Raw genomic sequence first — 17,188 nt, 5'->3', positions numbered from 1 at the left:
CTCTGGTCATGGGGAGTCTATACCCTATCTCTTGGACATGCTACACGGTTTTGTGGCATTCTCTGGTTATAAGTTAAATCTAACAAAAAGTGTCCTCCTCCCCATTTATCAGTTAGCAGAAGGAATTGGGTGTGCCAACTTCCCATTTTGGGTGGAGCATCAGGTCTTTACTTATTTGGGGATAAAGGTCACTTGCTCATTTAAGGCTCTGTTTAAACCTAACTTCAAAAACACTCCTGGCAAAAATACAGATTGGCAAAAATATACCCAAATGTGAACACCAAGTACATCTCTGGTGAGATGCCACCAGAGTCCAGGTCATGCCAATCTTTAAGTGGCTTCTGGGACCCCATTTGAGGCATTCTCACATTTGAGTAATCCAACTGTTAGTCCCAACCAGTTCACTGCCATTTTTGGGGTACTTTCCCTAGACCAGAATGCTACCATGCATCAGGTGAATGTGATAGCATTTGCCTCGCTGCTAGCTCGTCGCCTTGTCCTCTTTCACTGGAAGTCTGCAAAGGCGCCCTCCTTTATGCAGTGGGTTAAGGAGGTGATGCCATCTCTGCCTCTGAAGAAGGTTAGGTACACTGTGCTTGGGTCCCGACAAAAGTTTGACTTAACCTGGTCCCCATTAATACAATACGTGGAGAGCTTGTTTTTTACCTAGTGTAACTTGCATATTTTGGTCAGCAGTCATGTCTGTTCTAGTGGGCATTTGTGCTAATAAGAATTTTTATTTAACTTTTTCCATTGTTTTTATTTCTATTACTGTTTTTTCTGTCCTATTTCATTTACTTTAATAGTATATCCTTGTATGATGCCTTGGTGGGTGGGTGAGTGAGTGAGTGAGTGAGTGAGTGAGTGAGTGAGTGAGTGAGTGAGTGAGTGAGTGAGTCTGACTGACTGACTGACTGACTGACTGACTGACTGACTGACTGACTGGAGAATGAGGGGTTGGGGTTGTACTGTTCTTGTTCTCATATTTGAAAATCTATAAATACATTTTTTTTAAAGACTCAAAATGTAAATGTAAAATGAACAGTAAGACTTAATGAAAAATGTGATCAATGTGATTTTTCCCTTCCGCAATTCCATTTAAGTACAATGTTGCTCTGGTTGCATCCAGCCCTTGGTGTCGTTCTGCAATTAGTGGGTGGTATATTATCTGGCTAATCTGGTTGGAAGGGTTTCAAGTAGCACTGGGAATATTACTCAATTCCAGGATGTCACTCATTGGGAGGGGAGGAAGCTGTTCTGGACATAAATGCAGCCTTTTTTCAGGAAACTTGTAGTTTGTATGGAATATGTCGTTTTAGGGGAGTTTAAGTCAACAAAAAGAAAAGCGATAGATGTGGTGAGAAGTGAGAACAACCAGAAGCGTGTTGGAATCTCTTCGTTTGGAAAAGAGGATATTTGCATAGCACACCTCTATGTCTAAAGAAGAACAATCTGAGCAGTTGAATGGTCCCGCATGACAGAATGTTAACTGATGTAACGGATGTGAAATGGCTAGCTAGTTAGCGGGTGCGCGCTAGTAGCATTTCAATCAGTTACGTCACTTGCTCTGAGACTTAAGTAGTGTTGCCCCTTGCTTTGCAAGGGCCGTGGCTTTTGTGGAGCGATGGGTAACGCTGCTTCGTGGGTGACTGTTGTCGATGTGTGCAGAGGGTCCCTGGTTCGCGCCCGGGTCGGGGCGAGGGGACGGTTTAAAGTTATACTGTTACATTGGTGCCGTGACCCGGATCACTGGTTGCTGCGGAAAAGGAGGAGGTTGAAAGGGGGGTGAGTGTAACGGATGTGAAATGGCTAGCTAGTTAGCGGGTGCGCGCTAGTAGCATTTCAATCAGTTACGTCACTTGCTCTGAGACTTAAGTAGTGTTGCCCCTTGCTTTGCAAGGGCCGTGGCTTTTGTGGAGCGATGGGTAACGCTGCTTCGTGGGTGACTGTTGTCGATGTGTGCAGAGGGTCCCTGGTTCGCGCCCGGGTCGGGGCGAGGGGACGGTTTAAAGTTATACTGTTACATTGGTGCCGTGACCCGGATCACTGGTTGCTGCGGAAAAGGAGGAGGTTGAAAGGGGGGTGAGTGTAACGGATGTGAAATGGCTAGCTAGTTAGCGGGTGCGCGCTAGTAGCATTTCAATCAGTTACGTCACTTGCTCTGAGACTTAAGTAGTGTTGCCCCTTGCTTTGCAAGGGCCGTGGCTTTTGTGGAGCGATGGGTAACGCTGCTTCGTGGGTGACTGTTGTCGATGTGTGCAGAGGGTCCCTGGTTCGCGCCCGGGTCGGGGCGAGGGGACGGTTTAAAGTTATACTGTTACACTGACTTAGCTATGTAATGACCCCAAAAACTTGAAATGCAGAGACAAATTCCCTGCTAATATCCCTAAACAATGACAAACACTGCACACACAAAAATGATTTAGGGTAAAGAAAAATCATCTTCATTCGAATCAAGTCAAGTCAATATGATAAGCATCAGGATTGGCTATCAATTGGAGTTGAGTTCGCATACAGCATGAAACACACTGAGAATCTCACTGCCGATAGACTGCCGATAGGTAGGTCTACTTATCAAAGTGGGAGGTCGTTCCTTCCCTTGCTAGAACAAAAGCGGTGGCTGCTGCATGCCGACCCGGTAGCGATGAACCTACAGATTATACTTGTGGAATCGCAATGCTCGTCAGTGGCCAACAACTTGACTTTGAGCCAATCAAAGAGCACGAACCCCCACGTGGGCGAGCCAACAAAAAAAGAAAAAAAAATAGGGCATTTTCTCAGTACATCCAGGGATGAGCCAGTCACACTTCATATGCAATGTAAGCTATGGGATGGTTGCTAGCTAAGCGCATAGACGCATAGACGCAATGCACACAACACTAAATACTTCCTGCAAGCTAGCTAACCACTGTAGCTAGCATTGACATTATAATTAAATCACAATGGATTAGCTCGTTTCCATGAAACAGCTGCCTGTGTTAGCTGCCAAGTGAGTGCAGTGTCCGTAGCTAGCTAGCTATGTTGTACTAGCTAGCGTATATGCTAACGTTAGCTAGCCACCTAAACATTTTGCTATGGACTGGCACCGGCAGTATGGAATTATGGAGAGTGAATTACATAGCTTCTTCGTCATCTTGCTAGGTACTGTAGTTATCTAGCTGTCCCACCTGACTAGTATTTAGTTTAGTTAATTAGGATCCCCATTAGCTACTGCAAATGCAGCAGCTACTCTTCCTGGGGTCCACATAAAACGTATAAATACATGACAATGTACAGAACAGTATTAGACAAGAACATAGTATCAACAAGGACTTTCTACAAAATAGCAACATTAGCGCAGATACAGTAGCTTCGAATCTAGGCCATAAGCAATACACACGGATATGCATTGCCAAACAACGCTACTGCCACCTTCTGGTTTGGAGTATTTTAGCAGGGCTGAGTCGCTGCCGCCTGCCAAGGTCTCTGCTGTGTGAACACAAAAGAGATTGACTGCCTCTTTGGAGATAAAAATCACACAATAGACCTGCTGTGTGGGGACCTCATCAGTTCTCTGTGCCGTCTGTCTTTTGATCCAACAAAAGGCGGGTCACGTCACAGACAAAGCTTTCTTATGGGGCACAGGGATGAGCTTACCTGGGCCTTCTGGGGTTAATGTTTTGTCAATTTACAACAATGGGGCTCAGCGCTTTTTAATGAACAGACGAGTCATTGTTAGGGTTAATTAAGCCTTACACTACACCGCCTGGGATCCATAGCTAAAGGGGGATTTCATTTATAATGCAGTAGATACATCATACAAAGATGAGAGAGAGAGAGACAGAGGGAGGGAGGGAGAGAGAGAGAGAGAGAGAGATGGACATTTGAGGATAACAGGGGTAACCATTGCCAATGTGACATTTTGGGCAACTTTCAGGCGCTTGGGATGATCTGAAACATTCTAAACTACATACAGATGTGGATCAATGAATGTATCGTTCATCATCACATGATTTGTTGGTATGTGATATTCTACAGTATAAGGAGGCACAGAGCCAAGCCAGTGTTTATGAAGGTGGGCGTTGATAGCCTTATCAGTCACATAACGAATTGACTGACATTCCAAACCCTCCCAACAACATTCCACATGGCCTTTCATCACTCCAATTCAATGGCATTTGAGCAATTTATGCTAATTTGATTATCATCAATGAGTACTTTAATGTTTGAACAGATTTGGAATGATGTGATATGTGGCAAATGCATGAGGTGGTAAACTATTTGAGAACATAGAATGTAATTGTTTTGTTATGCGATTTTATCCATGAAAGATAGCTATCACAATGAATCCATGGGAAGGGGTTCTCAGCAGTCAACGTGCATGTGAATATCATAATTGATGGCTGTGCATTTTTCCCATTGATATATTTTGCAGCTATTCTCGTGCATAATTAAGCTACTATTTGCGCATGTGCATAAAACATAATTATACTCACATAAACAGTGTCATATGCGCCATCGAAGAAGAACATTGACTGGTTCAAAATAAATTCTTGAGTCCGGTCGGTCCCCTGCTCCAACAGTTGGTCTCCAGCTTGCTCTCCATAATCAAACATGTCGCGTTTGCTCAAACTGTTCACTGATAACGCAATGGCAAAAAGAGTTGCCCATCCTAACCAACCTCGTTGATGAAGATCCATGTTTAAATACGTCTATGCCAGGAACTCTTATCTGTTTTGACCTATAGGCTTGCCTACCCAGTTTTGCCAAAGCGGTTCCGATGCGGTGCACACCTCAGGGCGCACAACAGCGGAATGAATCCGTGGTAGTAAAAGCCCATATAAAGGGAGGGTGGAGTTGGAGAAGGCGGAGAAATATGCATGGGACACTTGCGCGGGATTGCCTGCATCACATATCGCTTTCCAGTCTTTGCAATCGTGCATCTGCCCGGACGGTTTAACCTTCTCTCTTCTAGATATGCTAGATAAAATAAACATGAAACAGTAGATTTAAGTCCCTTTGCCTTTACTCGCAGTCTTTCACCAAACAAACTGAACCTTGTTTTTTCATGAATTGATAAACACATATTTAAGCAATTTATGAGTGATGATTTTGGGTGCAGAATTACAGATCATTCTATATAAGAAATCATTCTGTAATGTTTGTCCGACAACATACTGGTGGTTAAAAAGTTTTAAATGTGTAATTTACCAAGCTACAGAAACTACAGCGGCAGCAACTACTCGCGTTGGGCAGGTAACCTAAAGATTGCTGCTTCGAATCCCGGAGCCATTTTAACCCTAATTGCTCCTGTAAATCGCTCTGGATAAGAGAGTCTGCTGAATATTGAAATGTAAACAAACACTGTTGAGTAGAGCGTCATGCCAATATATTTAACAGCTGCAACGTGTTGCCTATGTTCACCTTCAACCCACATTTTGTTCCAAATTAAGTAACAGATTGTGGCCCAACGCGAGTAGTTGCTGCCGCTGTAGTTTCTGTAGCTTGGTAAATTACACATTTAAAACTTTTTAACCACCAGTATGTTGTCGGACAAACATTACAGAATGATTTCTTATATAGAATGATCTGTAATTCTGCACCCAAAATCATCACTCATAAATTGCTTAAATATGTGTTTATCAATTCATGAAAAAACAAGGTTCAGTTTGTTTGGTGAAAGACTGCGAGTAAAGGCAAAGGGACTTAAATCTACTGTTTCATGTTTATTTTATCTAGCATATCTAGAAGAGAGAAGGTTAAACCGTCCGGGCAGATGCATGATTGCAAAGACTGGAAAGCGATATGTGATGCAGGCAATCCCGCGCAAGTGTCCCATGCATATTTCTCCGCCTTCTCCAACTCCACCCTCCCTTTATATGGGCTTTTACTACCACGGATTCATTCCGCTGTTGTGCGCCCTGAGGTGTGCACCGCATCAGAACCGCTTTGGCAAAACTGGGTAGGCAAGCCTATAGGTCAAAACAGATAAGAGTTCTTGGCATAGACGTATTTAAACATGGATCTTCATCAACGAGGTTGGTTAGGATGGGCAACTCTTTTTGCCATTGCGTTATCAGTGAACAGTTTGAGCAAACGCGACATGTTTGATTATGGAGAGCAACATGGTGTTTATACTTGCGTACTATTGTTTGTACAGATGAATGTGGTACCTTCAGGCGATTGGAACGTGTTCCCAAAGATGAACCAGACTTGTGGAGGTCTACAATGTTTTTTTGCTGATTTCTTTTGATTTTCCAATGATGTTAAAATTTTGTCAATTAGCCTATCGGAAGCTTCTAAAGCCATGACATAATTTTCTGGAATTTTCCAAGCTGTTTGGGCTGCAGGGACAGTATTGAGTAGCCAGATAAAAGGTGCCCATTTCAAACGGCCTCGTACTCAATTCTTGCTCGTACAATATGCATATTGTTATTACTATTGGATAGAAAACACTCTCTAGTTTCTAAAACCGTTTGAATTATATCTGTGAGTCAAACAGAACTCATTTGGCACAAACTTCCTGACCAGGAAGTGGAAAGTCTGAAATCGAGGCTCAGTTCTACTTCCTGCCTATAAATGGGCATGATACGTATTAGTATACGTGCACTTCATAGACCTTCCCCTGGATGTCAAGAGGCGGTGAGAGAAGAAATGTAGTGGTTATCTTGGTCTGAAGTGGAATACAAGCTCTTTGTATGACGTGTCCCCCATTTCTTGTTTTCTGGAGAGCGCGAAGAGGGACTTGGATTTGCCTTCTGTTTAGCTGCCGTTATAGGCGACTAATATCTCCGGCTTTGATTTTATTTGATACATGTGACCATATCATCGTAAAGTATGTTTTTTCAATATAGTTTCATCAGATTATTGAAAATTTTTCGAGAGTTTTGCCGTGTTCCGTTCACTTCCGTTTGTTGACATGGAGAGCGTCGTGCCACTTGGCTAGTGTGCTTGCTAATTCAAGAGGGAAAATGGACGTTCTAAATCCAAACAACGATTGTTCTTGACAAAGGACACCTTGTCCAACATTCTGATGGAAGATCAGCAAAAGTAAGAAACATTTTATGATGCTATTTCATATATCTGTCGTACATGTGAACTAGTCGCCGGCGCCCAACTTTGGGGTACTCTAGCTATACCGAAGCTGGATGTCGTAATGAAGTTATTTTTTAGAATTCTAACACTGCGATTTCAGTAAGAACTAATGGATCTATCATTTCCTATACAACATGTATTTTCTAGTTATGTTTATGAATAGCTATTTGGTCAGAATATGTGTGTCAGAAAAAGTGACAGAAAAATATCGTTGCTGTTTAGACGTTGTGGAAAAAGTAGCTACGATAGCAACATGTATAACCACTGATTTCAGCTCTAAATATGCACATTTTCGAACAAAACATAAGTGTATGTATAACCTGATGTTATAGGACTGTCATCTGATAAAGAATATCAAGGTTAGTCAAAAATTATATATCTTTTACTGGTTTGTTACGATCGCTACATTTTACTGCTGGGAAATGGCTTGTCTTTCTGGCTATTGTGGTAAGCTAACATAACGCTATATTGTGTTTTCGCTGTAAAACACTTAATAAATCGGAATTATTGGCTGGAATCACAAGATGCCTGTCTTTCATTTGCTGTACACTATGTATTTTTCAGAAATGTTTTATGATGAGTAATTAGGTATTTGACGTTGGTGTCTGTAATTATTATGGCTGCTTTCGATGCAATTTCTGATTGTAGCTGCAATGTAAACTATGATTTATACCTGAAATATGCACATTTTTTGAACAAAACATAGATTTATTGTATAACATGTTATAAGACTGTCATCTGATGAAGTTGTTTCTTGGTTAGTTTGGTTGGTTCTTGGTTAGTTAGGTTGGCTTTGTGCATGCTACCTGTGCTGTGAAAAATGTCTGTCCTTTTTTTGTATTTGGTGGTGAGCTAACATAAATATACGTGGTGTTTTCGCTGTAAAACATTTTAAAAATCGGACATGTTGGCTGGATTCACAAGATGTGTACCTTTCATTTGCTGTATTGGACTTGTTAATATGTGAAAGTTAAATATTTAAAAAATATATATTTTGAATTTCGCGCCCTGCACTTGAGCTGGCTGTTGTCATAAGTGTACCGACGTCGGGCTTGCAGCCATAAGAAGTTTTAAGACTAGTTTTTCAACCACTCCACAAACTTCTTGTTAACAAACTATAGTTTTGGCAAGTCGGTTAGGACATCTACTTTGTGCATGACACAAGTCATTTTTTCCAACAATTGTTTACAGACAGATTATTTAACTTAGAATTCACTGTATCACAATTCCAGTGGGTCAGAAGTTTACATGCACTAAGTTGACTGTGCCTTTAATGACTCCAACCTAAGTGTATGTAAACTTCCGACTTCAACTGTATATGGTAAAGAAATAGTGTTCTCTTTCCAGTCTTTTCGGTCCTCTGAAGCAGCAGGACTTCAGCAGGTTGTCACCGTCAAAAACACCGTCCTTGGAGAGCAATTCTGTGGTAATCATTTTGCGGAACTGCGAGGGAAGGAGTTGAAAAGGGAGATTCAGATTCGATGTCATCAGGTAAGAATAATGGTGTGTGTGGATTAGACTACAATCTTCTTTAACAGTTCATTGATTGATCAATATTTATTAATTGACCCATATTTGCACAACATAGCTATTTAGTGTTGATTAGCAGCTCATCTGTCAGGGCTCTACAGTTCAACTGTTTTGATCTCTTATCGGGCTGTGGTGGTCATGAAATTTCATCAGTCGGTGATTGTCAAGCAAATAATTGTCGGTCTCACGGTAATTGAACGTTAACTGTTAATTAACATAAAAACATTTAGCATCTTCTGGCTTCCACACTCAGACTACAAGCCACTGATGCAGACCTTTGGAACATCTACATTTTAAAAAGTTGAACAAATCCATGTAATATAGCCTACACCTTTACAATAAATCCAGTATTTATTTTAGACGGGTCTAAAGAGACAAATAATATGAAGAAAATGTAGATTATTTCAGAAGAACAGAATAGCGTTGTCTGAGTTGTCCATATGTTAGGTCCTGATCTGGCTATGCCATATGGCTGTGGTCTACACTAGTTCATTTAGCAGACAAGATTTGTTCAGAATTCCGTGGCATTATTTTATATTATGAAGAATACAATTGAACAAAGCTGAATAAAATGAAAAATTATATTTTCTCCAAACATTGAGGGTGCGCACATGCGGCTATTCTATGTTGAGCGGTTAACAAAGAAATAGGTTCTCCTATATGCTTAATTTAGAGTTATTAATTTAACTTTAGTTGCTCTACAAATGTTGGGCTATATGTTTTGATGTTTAATACATTGTAACGCTGCATGATGCCACTCTAATACGGAACCCAAACCTGCTGCGTGCGTGCGCCATCGTCCGCTATCGTGGATACATTTATTTTGCCCCCCCACACCAAACACGATCACGACACGCAGGTTAAAATATTAAAACAAACTCTGAGCCAATGACATTAATTTGGGGACAGGTCGAAAAGCATTAAACATGTATGGTAATTTAGCTAGCTAGCTTGCACTTGCTAGCTTACGTTAATTTGTCCTATTTAGCTAGCTTGCTGTTGCTAGCTAATTTATCCTGGGATATAAACATTGAGTTGTTATTTTACCTGAAATGCACAAGGACCTCTACTCCGACAATTATGCCACACATAAAACGCCAAACGAATTGTTTCTAGTCATCTCTCCTCCTTCCAGGCTTTTTCATCTTTGAACTTATATGGTGATCCATCTAAACGTTCATTGTATTACCACGACAACCGGCAACAAAGTTGTCTTTCAGTCACCCACGTGGTTATAACCATTGAGGAGATGGCACGTGGGTACCTGCTTCTATATACCAATGAGGAGATGACTTTCAGCGCGATCTGCGTCAGAAATAGGAACGACTTCTATTTTAGCCCTTAGCATCGCAGACACTCGTTGGCAGCGCGAGCAGTGTGGGTGCAATAATTGAATAACATGGATTTCTACATTTATTTTGTGACGCTTGCGCACGCGACGTGTCCGGTCTGGTCAGCATGTAAGGATGATTTGAAAAAAGTCGCTTGAAAGTCATGAGCTCTGCTTCGTTTTTTGCGCAGGCTGTGAAAGGAGGTTCATGCTGCTGGCCTGTTGCCGTATTCTACTGCAGACAAGTTGAGTATTGAATTCGGGGGTGGTGCATCTGCTACAGACGGAATTTGCTATCTGCACGAAACGTTCGTCTGCAATACTAGGTTAAGCATTGCAGCTCATATAGAACTTCATCAATATTTTTTGGGGGGTTCTGGAGATTCGACCTGAAACACAAGAGTTACAGATGCAGGTAAGGGGATGGGAGGACATAAAATCAGAGGTCCACATTTTTAATCCAAGTCACATGGTTTTAGTAATGATTATTTTACTTATGAAAACTTGAAAAGAAAATACAATTCGTTGTAATTAACATAAACACAATACCAATAGTTTTAACAATGGTATGGATTACAAAATACATGCAAGCATACTGAAAGATCTAGTTTGTGAATGATCATTCCAATATCTGATCCTTACAGAAGCTGACACAGATAAGGCATTGAATGGTGGGTTACACATTGTTGAAAAACGACTCATCTGATGACTTACTAAAATGAAGTTGAATTATTACAGAATAAGATCTATAGCTGTCTGACAGAACTAGAGTTCTCTTGTGGAGACTGTGGGTAGCTCCTCGCTGCTCCTCAGGCGCACTCCAAGGCGGTAGGGCTTTGGAGACTGTGTCCCACCAAAGATGAGGCTGAAATCTGGGACACCTCCATCCTCAGGCCAGACGAATCGGTAACGCCGAAGCAATGTCACTAGAACCAGGAAGAGCTCCATACGTGCTAACCCCTCCCCCAGACACACACGAGATCCTAGGGAACACACACACGGCTATCAATGAGAACAACATTTCACTCATACCTTCATATGCATGCAGCCTGGCATTTTATGTCAACATATTCTCCTGTCTTAGTATCATTTAGAAGCCATAGATATTGACACTTTTACAAAATGGCACCTGCAGAGAATGGAAGAAAGGCTTCTGGTTTCACAAACTCTCCGACCTCGTTGAGGAAGTTCTCAGGGTTGAACTCGTGAGGGAATTTCCACTGGCCCTCTTCATGCAGCACTGAAGACAGGTTAGGAATCACCGTTGTGCCCTGGAACAGATGAGGGAGAGAGGGATTAAGGGTGAGAAGGAGAAGGAGAGGTGAAGAGGTACACTAAAGACTGAGACAGCACCAATCATGAAATCACTCACTGTAGCCCAGGAGACCTTTATAGCTCTAAGGTCAACAACAGGCAGCATATCAGTCGTCATGGTAATGCTCACCTGGGGCAGCTGGTAGCTGTGTACTTGTGTGTCGCTGCAGGTAGTATGGAACACGCTAAGAGGAACGGTGTCGCTCATGCGCTGTGCCTCATGGATCGTGGCTTGAACATACGGCATGGCATGTCTGTCCTCAAACGAAGCGTCTGCACGTCCCTCAAGAACCTCGGCGATCTCTCGGTGACAGCGATCTGGGACAAACACACACTCGTTGGCCGGGTTTCAATCCAACCAAGTTTTGTAGAATGTTTAATATTTAAAGCTCATTTCCTATTTAGCCGACATATGCATCGTTTACCGTGAATGCGGAACCATTGTCTACAAGCGCCATCGAATTGAATGAAATGTCTGCCCGTGTGTGTGTTGTGTGTATATTTCCTCACCCTGTACATGCTGGTTGGTCATCAGGTATAGCATGGCAGAGCGGAGGGTGTTGGAAGTCGTGTCTGTCCCAGCAAGGAACAGGTCAAGTAGTAGAGACACCATTTGAGTGTCATTAAATGTGGAGCCTCCATCAGCTGTCTGAAACGCACACAAACACACAGACACCAAAGGCATCGACATTAAATTCTGCATTCCACCCTGCTCCATCCTGTAAAGTACTTCCTCCTCTTCTACCAGCCCAATGAAAATGTTTGCCCCGTTCACAGAAGTCATTCCAAAGACTCTAAAATGGGACCCGATGCCTCTCTGATTGGCAAATTGATTCAGGGTAAAGCCCTGCGACAGACTAGTGTCCTATCCAGGTACTTCTACATCAAGCTTCTTAATGCTACAGAAACAGGAGATAGGCTCCTGCCCTATGGACCATTCAGGCTTACTTGTACAAGGCTACTTACTTGATATCTTATCTTCTTTTGTCACGCCCTGACCGTAGATTGCTTTGTATGTTTCTATTTTTTGTTTGGTCAGGGTGTGATGTGGGTGGGTATTCTATGTTGTATGTCTGGGTGTTGTATTTCTATGTTTAGGCCTGGTATGGTTCCCAATCAGAGGCAGCTGTCAATCGTTGTCTCTGATTGAGAACCGTACTTAGGTAACTTGTTTTCCCACTTTTGTTTGTGGGTGGTTGTTTTCTGTGTTTGTGTTTTCACTATACAGAACTGTTTCGATTTTCATTTCTTTCATTCACTTTGTTATTTTGTATTTTTCGTGTTCTGATTTAATAAATTATCATGGACACTTACAGCACTGCATTTTGGTCCGATCCTTCCTACTCCTCATCCGATGAAGACGAAGATCGTTACATCTTTATTTTACTTCTACAACCATACTTCTATTGTTCTCCTACCTTGTCAATCTGGTCCAGGTAGCAGTCAAGGAGGTCTCTGGGGTCTCCTGCGACCCTTGAACTTTTGTGCTTGGTCACAACCTTCTTGATATGTTCTTTCACTTGATCAAATTTGTGGAAAACGTTCCTGAATGGCAAAGGGAGGGGCCTCAAGACCGGCATGATTTCATAGAGCTACAAAGGTAGATGGGAGGAAATGGAGGTAAAACAAAGGGGAATGTGGATCAGTGTGTCATGTCTAGCACAGAGAGGTCAGTGATGATCATGTAACTCTTACAAAAAAAGGTTCCATCTAGAATCTAAAAGGAGTATTTGGCTGTCCCCATTGGAGAACACTTTGAAGAACCCCTTTGAAGAACACTTTTGGGTTCAGTGTAGAACCCTTTCCACAGAAGGTTCTACCCTGAATCCAAAAGGGTTATACCTGGGGACAGTCTAATAACTATTTTGGAACCCTTTTTTAGTAAGCATGGAGTGGTACAGGGCTTAGACTGTACCATGGCCCAGGGTCCGAGAGCTTCCTTGGTAAACGCCTCTAACCTCTGGATGAGGGTGAGGATGACCGGGTCGTCATATTCAAACCTCTCTCCAAAAATCAGTGAGCAGATGATGTTAGATGCAGCCAGATGGAACAGGTGCTGAGGATCTATCGACCCGCCTACCAGGGCACAGCAACGATCACCACACGATGCAATACACACGGACAAGGTAAGAACAACGATCACAGAGCTACTGAATTGAACACACTGACAGGATAGATAAAGTAACAATCCCCACAGTCTTTATACCTAATGTTAAAACAAGCATAGTAAATATCGTCATACTGGGAGTATTACTGAGAGTATCTTATTTCTGTGAAGTTTGTGTGGTTTATGGAAGTTTGTTACAACAACAGGGGTTAATAGTGTAATGGTTTGATACAGTATTTGGAGGAGCTTTGGGGTGGAAACTAAGTTCTGATAATGACATGAATATGCACAGTGATGACTGTGATTACTAGGACGTTGTGTGTGTGAGACTGCACCAGCACTGCTCTCCAGCTCAGTGCAGATGTGGGACACCTCCTCCAGGATGCGCTCTTCCATGGAGCGTTTGCCCACACCAAAGTTTCTCAGCGTGGTCAGAGCAAAGCGCCGGTGGGCCCTCCAGCTGGAGCCATAATCGGCCATGACGATCCCTGATCGGCACACACACATACAAACACACACGGAGCGTAAGTGGGTCGGAATCACGGTCTCATGCCTGCTACTTTAAAATCAGTGTCACCCTCAGCCCAAGGGGTGATTTCCTATTGGGCTAATTCTTAAGACGTTGGTTTTTCCTGTGTGAGACCAGGGCTCAGATACCGCCGGTGACACATTCATAGTGCCCTTATTATAATACATATTATAAAAGGGGTCAAGAAAGTTCTACCTTTGCCTTTGAAGAGGTGGCTGCCCATCATGTGGGTTGGTCGTCCAGCATATTCCGTTGCGCGTGTCACCAGTGCCTCACGAACCACCTCCAGGCCATTCAGAACCACTGCAGGCCGTGAGCCGATGTACAGACTGAACACGTTACCATAGCGCCTCTTCAGCTGAAGCACAGAAGGAGAGGGACAGGGGGAGTATTTATTGTGAGAATATAATGTGGAACTTTTCTTTTGAAATGTTATTCAAGCACACAAGGGTTGATGGATAAGCTTTCAGTCTTGCGTTTTAGAGTAACTCTTGGCTGACTACTATTATTTGTCCCTTTACAAGTTGTGTAGCACTCTGATATTAAACATTGAGTCCCTGGTTTCTTTTCTTATGTGTAATAACAAAATAGCTCAACCTTATTCAGAACATATCTATACAGTGTTGTTAGTCTGTAATTACACAATTTCTACCCAGGATAATAAAGTTTTCCCCTTTTTTTTAAAAATTCAATATTTTTTCCTTGTTTATAAATCCCATAGAATGTTACGGTTTAGAAATAACAGAAAGCATGGTTTTTATCCACAATTTTCACTAATGATTTTACTAGGTAAGTCAGTTAAGAACAAATTCTTATTTACAATGACGGCCTACCCCAGCCAAACCCGGGTGACACTGGGCCAATTGTGCGCCACCCTAAGGGACTCCCAATCAGAATGAATGTGATGCAGACTGGATTCGAATCAGGGACTGCAGTGACACCTCTTGCACTGAGATGCAGTGCCTTAGACTGCTGCGCCACTTATTATTTCTGTTTATTGTAAAATGAATTAATCATTGTCTTTTGTTGAAATTGTGTTATGATGTTTTTGTCCAATTGTGGCATGAATCAACTACTGTATCCGTTGTCCTAAAACTTTAGCCACACTTAATACCCATTCAGTCAGACTGGTGTCATAGACTAGACGTAACATAGTAAATGTAGATCCGGGACTCTCAAATTAGTATGATATGTTACCTCTGGTATGGTTACATAAGACAGATGGTTACTTAAGGCAGTGGTTCCAAAACTTGTTTCATTTTTAAGAACCCTGTCCAGAATTAAATTGACTCTTGAAGGTTGTTACAGTCCCATAGATTTTGTTGTAATTTTTTTGTCACTCAAATATCACATGAATACACATTAGACATGGGAAACTGTATAGAATTGCAAGAAATGTAGCTTTAAAACGGCAACATTTTCTTTGCACCCCATGACAAATGTGTAGAATTTCAGGAAATAAGCTTAAAACCTGCAAAATCCTTTCCACCAACAAGAGGGGTGTGAACAATTTTTTGTCATGAACAGTGCTGTGCCGATATATGTAGACGTGGTGCGGGCGCGCAGGGAGGGCCCAGCAAATTCATAACATATTGTTCATTTTTGCAAATTCATAACATATAATACAAATTATAATTCGTAACATATCATACGAAATGGGTGATGGACATCCATAATACACACTATACGAAACTTAACATATCATACATACTAAATGGAGTGACTTGGATTTATTATACAGAATAATAGGAATTCGTTGTCCTATATTACAAGTTGCTTGAAGAAAACTATATGCAAATATTAGCGTCACAATTTTTTTTTCTCCCAGCAGCGTTATCGTAGCAGGTCTCGAGAGTTGGTCTAACTCTAGCCTACAAAGTATAGCCCACTTTACCCTTTCCAGGTCTTTGAGGGGGTTGACAGGATCCAGCTGTAGCAGATTGCCGAGGATGGGCAGGGGACGGGGTCCTGGTGGGAAGTTTTTAGGTCGGCGGACCCTGATGAAGAAGAATAGAAGGAGGATAAAGAGCCACAACAACACCACCGACCCAAGCATCCCGACTGGGCTTCAGGAATTGTGTAGGCTACTTCACGATTTAAAGCTGGCTGATTTAAAGACGCCTGTTGCCACCCACACAAATGGTGGACTTTGTTTTGAACACTAGTCAACAAGGGTTTTTGAGAGAGATATTTGCTGACTAAGTTCACAGATCTATGGCAACAGTTAATGTGGGAGGTAACCTGTCTGCCTATGGGAGACTAGTAGGTTTACAGCCTTGATTCAGTACTTGGTAATATTTTTTGTTTGATTTGGTATTGGAACTGGGGATTTATTTGCTGCCCAATACGAGGTAACGACAGTTTCAAATGGGACATTCAACGGATATTTGCGCTTTCAAACCTCAACAGCTTTCAAACCACTTGAGCCACAGGCTCCAAATAAGTTTCATGATATTGGAAAAATTGCACACAACATTGCACAGGTCTTATTTTCACGATTTGTACATTAATTCTCTTTCCAAAGCTAATAAATGTGGAAATGTGAGCAGCATTTTGTATTCCTAGTTGAATTAGTTATGGAGCGTAAACAAAGTACAAACTTTTTTTTACATTCGAATGTCAATAGCTCCTTGGTCATGTGACCTACTTGACTCAAACAAGGTTCAGAATGTACACTGACTACCCTTCTATATTGCAACCCTTTAGTTTGTCCATTTTCATGTCACACGTTTTTACATGAATTTTTCAAACTTAAACATTTCAATAGCTCCTTAGTCATGTGACCTACTGACTTCAAACAAGTTTCAGAATGTCCACTCAGTGGGCCTACAGATTGCACACCCTTTAGTTTGTCAATTTTCATGTCACATGTTTTTACACAAATTTTTCAAAATGTAAAATTTCAATTGTTTGAAGTCATGACCAAGGAGCTATTGAAATTTTACAAAATCTTGTGAGATGAAAATGGACAAACTAAGGGGTGTGCAATATAGAAGGGTAGTCAGTGGACATTCTAAACCTTGTTTGAAGTCATTGACCAAGGAGCTATTGAAATTTTAAATGTTGAAAAATTCATGTGGAAGCTTGTGAGATGAAAATGGACAAACTAAGGGGTGTGCAATGTGTAGGCCCACTAATTGGACACTATGAACCTTGTTTGAAGTCATTAGGTCACATGACCAAGGAGCTATTGAAGTTTGACATTTTTAAAAATTAATGTAAATATGTGTGAGATAAATGGACAAACTAAAGAGTGTGCAATATAGAAGGATAGTCAGTGGACATTCTAAACCTTGTTTGAAGT

The 17,188-nt window shown here is 41.7% G+C and overlaps 2 protein-coding genes across 3 annotated transcripts in view; both read right to left on the bottom strand.

The window, feature by feature from the left end:
• LOC129839362 (nidogen-1-like) overlaps positions 1-4,787 on the bottom strand; it is a 71,520-nt gene extending 66,733 nt beyond the window's left edge. The window contains exon 1 of the mRNA XM_055906754.1: positions 4,476-4,787. Coding sequence (XP_055762729.1) covers positions 4,476-4,679 — 204 coding nt within the window. The 5' untranslated portion in view covers positions 4,680-4,787. The remainder of the gene's footprint in view (positions 1-4,475) is intronic.
• A 5,563-nt stretch (positions 4,788-10,350) lies between these two features.
• On the bottom strand, positions 10,351-16,073 carry LOC129839488 (cytochrome P450 2B4-like). 2 transcript variants are annotated; one of them, XM_055906973.1, is made up of 9 exons: positions 15,779-16,073; positions 14,080-14,242; positions 13,664-13,843; positions 13,164-13,324; positions 12,667-12,840; positions 11,759-11,897; positions 11,379-11,566; positions 11,064-11,205; positions 10,351-10,917 (listed from the first exon to the last, which is right to left on the bottom strand). In XM_055906973.1, the coding sequence occupies exons 1-9, from the start codon at positions 15,938-15,940 to the stop codon at positions 10,700-10,702; spliced, it is 1,527 nt and encodes a 508-aa protein (XP_055762948.1). In that variant the 5' UTR covers positions 15,941-16,073; the 3' UTR covers positions 10,351-10,699. The 2 variants fall into 2 exon arrangements, with proteins under 2 accessions (XP_055762948.1, XP_055762949.1); XM_055906974.1 differs by having other exon boundaries at positions 13,691-13,843; positions 15,779-16,072.
• Between the last annotated feature and the right edge of the window lie 1,115 nt (positions 16,074-17,188).

The sequence above is a fragment of the Salvelinus fontinalis genome, chromosome 40, assembly GCF_029448725.1.
Source record: "Salvelinus fontinalis isolate EN_2023a chromosome 40, ASM2944872v1, whole genome shotgun sequence".
NCBI lineage: Eukaryota > Metazoa > Chordata > Actinopteri > Salmoniformes > Salmonidae > Salvelinus > Salvelinus fontinalis.
This window is presented reverse-complemented; position numbering and strand designations above follow the sequence as displayed.

Bases quoted from the DNA above. Each gene is read 5' to 3' on its own strand.
- LOC129839488 (XM_055906973.1), bottom strand. From the start codon at position 15,940: ATGCTTGGGTCGGTGGTGTTGTTGTGGCTCTTTATCCTCCTTCTATTC. The intron at 12,841-13,163 runs GTACAGTCTAAG...CTACCTTTGTAG, and splicing joins CTCTCGGACCCTGGGCCATG to CTCTATGAAATCATGCCGGT. The intron at 11,898-12,666 runs GTAGGAGAACAA...TGTGCGTTTCAG, and splicing joins ACCTGGACCAGATTGACAAG to ACAGCTGATGGAGGCTCCAC.